At 32.9% G+C, this 4,710-nt stretch overlaps 1 protein-coding gene across 2 annotated transcripts; it reads right to left on the reverse strand.

Annotated features, from left to right (window-relative positions):
- Positions 1-453: 453 nt before the first annotated feature.
- Positions 454-1,833, reverse strand: LOC118734703. Of its 2 annotated transcripts, XR_004992411.1 has the most exons (5): positions 1,331-1,827; positions 1,106-1,267; positions 910-1,045; positions 733-825; positions 454-605 (listed from the first exon to the last, which is right to left on the reverse strand). XR_004992411.1 is itself a non-coding variant. In XM_036464410.1 (4 exons), the coding sequence occupies exons 1-3, from the start codon at positions 1,734-1,736 to the stop codon at positions 1,011-1,013; spliced, it is 603 nt and encodes a 200-aa protein (XP_036320303.1). In that variant the 5' UTR covers positions 1,737-1,833; the 3' UTR covers positions 681-825; positions 910-1,010. The 2 variants fall into 2 exon arrangements, 1 of the variants encoding a protein (XP_036320303.1); XM_036464410.1 differs by lacking the exon at positions 454-605 and having other exon boundaries at positions 681-825; positions 1,331-1,833.
- Between the last annotated feature and the right edge of the window lie 2,877 nt (positions 1,834-4,710).

Genomic DNA, 4,710 nt, shown 5'->3' on the forward strand with positions numbered 1-4,710 from the left:
AAAAAAATATTTAACATCAATGCAAAGTTTTAAATATTTTGGGAAATTGGTAAATCTCTTTGGTTTTTTTAATTTTTGTACAAAGTATGAAATATGGATTTATACGATGCTGGTTATGTAAGGCGCTACACTTAATAAACAAAACTGGTAAACATGTAACTAACTGAATAAGCTCATCACAAATACATACATTGTACATGCATGTAAATGTGAGCAAACCACAAATCTCAGTAATTAAAATAGTTATTTACAATTTGTTGTCTTGCAGCAATACCATGATGCGTACTAGTTATTTCATCAACTAAATTAAACTCTCCATCAAAACTTATGTTATAATCATCCTCAATTTCATACCTTATATTATTTAATATCATGATATTGTGCAAAATTATACAAGCATTTATAATTTTTCCGGCTAAAACTGGGTCATATAAGCACTCTATATTTCGACAGGCATCGAAATCTAGATTTCAGCACTCCAAAGCAGCGTTCTACACAGTTTCTTGCTTTCCGGTGATGTCTGTTGTAATTATGTTCAGAATCTGAGAGATTGTTTCCCGGAATAGGAGTCATTAAATAAGGTAATTGAGGATATCCACTGTCACCTAAACATGTGAAAAGGAAAATTATGCTACATAAATAATATACATATGTATGTATACAAATTGAGTAAAATATAACTAAAAGCCAAAAATTTCGTTCTCCATTGGAGTACATATTGTCAAGAAAAACCTTCAAAGCACTTGCTCTCCAAACTGATGCATCGTGAGCAGTTCCGCCGAAACGAGCATTACAGTCAAGTATTCTTAAATCCATGTCACATACCTTCAAGTGATGAAATAATGTATGTACATACAATGTTACGTATATGTATATACATTTGTAAATATGTAAATGAATAGAACATACCACTTGCACATTTATTGAGTGTCCTCCTTTTCGGCAAACATATACATGTTCAATGTCTTTGGATGGAGTCTTTAATTTAATATGCGATCCGTCAATGGCTCCTATGACCCCAGGGAATCTGAACTCTTGATAAAATCTAAAATAAAGAATCATAAACTTATCTTAAGTAATATTACTTTTAATTTAGTATAAGTACTTTTCTTTTCAGCCTGTTTTTCTTCAACTGTTGATGGAAACTTAATGTATCTAGTTAACAAGTATTTGTCCATGATACTGGCAATTTCTCTAATGCATCTACTGACGCTGCTTTGGGATACATTAAGTAAGAAGTCTTGTCCCACCGAACGTTGATAGCTTCCTGAAAAAGTATAAATTCAATTAATACAACATTGAATATATATATATGTATATATGTACATACCTTGAGCGAAAAATCGCAATGCTACAAGGAACCTTAAAACTTTCGACAATCCACAACTAGATGTCCTTTGCAACATAAAGGGGCGGATTTCATTAAAAACATTTCTACATATTTCTTTTGGAAGTCGAAAAATTTCAGTGAACCGTTCCTCTGAAATACAGAAGGGATCCGTGGATTCCCGCAACAATTTTCTTTTGCTTCGCAAACGGTTCCTTAAAGCTCGCTGAGAGTTCACTGAGATACGAAACAAATATCTTCGCAACTCACTCATCTTCACCACGTATTTATTATCACAACACTCTTTCTTAATATTATAATGAAATAGACCGAGATTGCGGCTTTTAATTTCTGATTCAGAGCAAATTATATCAAAATTACAAACTTCAACTAAATTCCCGTGGGCCATAAAAGTAAACAAAATTTGACATTTCTCTTCAACTACACCAGCGACACCTGCGGCGGATAAAAGTATTACAATTTTCCTTGGAGATTTTTAGAGATGAACCAGCCGGAATCGTATTTAAGAAAAATCGCCTAAAGTTCGGATAATTTTTAGCGTTTGGATTTTTGGAGATTTGTAGAGTTTTAGCGATAGCGAAAGCTGGAATCCGGCTGCTGGTTTTCGTTTGACAGATTTTACATGGACGAAAACACAAGTTTTAAGTCGAAAACCAGTTTTAGCAACGAAAACATGTTTTCGATGTCGGTCAGAACATGGTATTATCTCCTTGGATTAACTCGTCCATCGTTGGTATACTCTGATGAACATATGTGCGGATGATAGCAAGGCCAACTTATATAAGGTAGTGTTACAGGAGCAGTTGAAATTTTCGCCCGATGTTTTTTAAAGAAGCCATAAACGTAGCGACCGTTGGTTCAACTTGGTGTTATTTTGCTCTAGATTACACCGTTTGTGGGCATGTTGAATGAATTTATGTCTTGGTTGTATGAAGGATCAAAAATTTTGGATTTTCTGGCAAATTGTACAACTTATCGCTACATTAATGGCCATGTTGTACAAACTCATTTAATTTCTGTTTATTTTGTACACTAAATAACCGAAAATGGATAACTCAGCCGAAATAGCTACGTGCTTTCGTTGAATTTTATAAATGTAAGCCGAAACTATGAAATTGTAAAAATGAGACTGCTCGCAAAATTGCAATGTTTGTGGGCAAAACGTCCAACTTGATTGCGGATTGATTTGAACAAACGTTTTAGCTTGCATTATGTCAAAAGGATGTGTTTGTTGTAATTCATTCTGTCATTTACTACCATTATGCGTAGGCCAATTCATGGAATCATGTCATGCGTTTGAGTAGAAACTGAATGAATGAACACCATTTCATGATTACAATTAACGCGAAACAGAGTTTATGCACTTAGTTTTACTCAGATCGTGAATTGGACTACGAATACATGTGATACTTATGCTTTTAATTTATAAGGTAATTTTATGTTTTTACACTCTTGCTACCACATGAATATATGTATGCATTCGTGACAAGAATATATGAATTCGCCTTGGAAGATAGAAAGCGAGTAAGAATAAATGCCGAACAAAGGAATTTGTCTTCTTTCAACTTAAATAAATGCATTTTGCAAACAAAAGTGCGTACGTTACTTAGTGCCTTGGTAATGTTGAATTCGTAAGGTTCTATTGATTGCATTATAAACATTTTCATTTATTTGTTAAATATACAATTACTTCCATTACAACCCGGTCCTATGGATGCTGGAAGCGCGAATTCATATAAGGTGGTGTTACCGGAAAATGAATAAATAAATTATATGTATATCAGAAAATTAATAAGATGAAATGAAATTATTGTTTGATTTCTAACCAAACCTATGTATGTAACTCTATCGCCTAATGGTTTGCCGAACCGTAAACATATGTTTATGCATCAAATTTTGTGAGTAGGTACCTGATACTTTTTTAAGAAGTTTCACTTCTATCATGTGTACGGTGTTACACACGCATTTTTTTTTTCTTTTGGCTTTATATAGATGTGTAAATTTTGCCTAATGCTATTTGTCAGGCTTTGTTTGACATGATGTGCTACGTACCTTTTATTCTCAAATCTTATTCTTATCTTAATTTAAGTTACCGTTGTACTAAAAAAGGCCTTTGGGATCTTTGTACTAATATTCTTTATAAGCTCTATAAGATAGGAGCTTATAAGATTTTATAAGGTTTTAGTTTAGTTTAGTTGCAGCTTCTTGCAGGCAGTTGTTAAAGCGCTAAATTGTTTTAGTTATAACCTCATTAGTTTTAAGAGCTACTTTCAGGTCAAGTGGAAATATGAGCTTTAATTAATTAATGTACATATTTTCCCTCTAAATTTGTGTTCCGGCGTAACTGAAAATAGAAGCTATGGTCATTGATATGGTCATCAAATTTAACAGATTTACACTTACAAGAATACTTTGAAGAGAAAATAACGAATTTAATAAAATTTATTATAAAAGTAAACTATGTATACATTGGCCGCTGTGGTTGAAAGGTTAGAGGTGCCTATTACCAGTCCGGGCCCTGGGTTCGAACCCTGCGATCTACATCGTGAAGTGATAAGTGCCGTGAATGTCTGTGGACCAAGGATACACACCAATTGATATGCTATACTATACAGACTCACCATCCAACTGGAGCATTGTATTCGCCAGCAAATGAAGAACAAAAATTTCTTAAGATTTTAAAAAGTTCACTACTAAGGGCCCTTTTCTCAAATAACCTGTAACTGCATTAAAATTTATGATTGTGCCTAAAGTAAAGCATTTTATTACTGGTTTTAAGTTGGTTTACAACCAAGAAACACACATACGTCAAAACCGACAATATAAATGCTTAACTTTAGACATATTTTTGTTTTTAATCCAACCTTTAAATATAAAGTGCGCTTTAAAGCTAAAGGTTACTTCAGAAAACGGCCCTAAAAGTGTATTTAAAAATGTTGTTAGGGGTAAGGTGGGAGCGTAGATGATGAAATTAAAGCCAGACAGAGTCGCACTTACACAACTTTTAATTATTGAATCATGATTTTTTACATAGTAGGCGTATTCACCGTTTTCACTTTTCTTCCATGTGGTTGTTGTTATGTTTCTCTCTCTGTGAAAGAAACAGTTCAGAACTAAAGCGATGAATCCGTCTAAAGAGAAACTTATCATTGTTGATAATTATTTTTTTATTTCTGTCAATTTTCATGGCAAATGTGAAAAAAATACTTTCCACAATCAATTTGAATATAACAATAATGTTATGTTTAATAAAATTTAAAAATCTTAATTTTTTTAAGAGTCTCCTTGTTTTTGAAGGTTGCTGTTTTTTCTGAAATTTATAGTTGAAGCAAATCTGGCAACACTGCGTATAATATAATTTA

Source organism: Rhagoletis pomonella, unplaced genomic scaffold (genome assembly GCF_013731165.1).
Source record: "Rhagoletis pomonella isolate Grant_MI unplaced genomic scaffold, Rhpom_1.0 Rhpom_scaffold_00002, whole genome shotgun sequence".
NCBI classification, from domain to species: Eukaryota; Metazoa; Arthropoda; class Insecta; order Diptera; family Tephritidae; genus Rhagoletis; species Rhagoletis pomonella.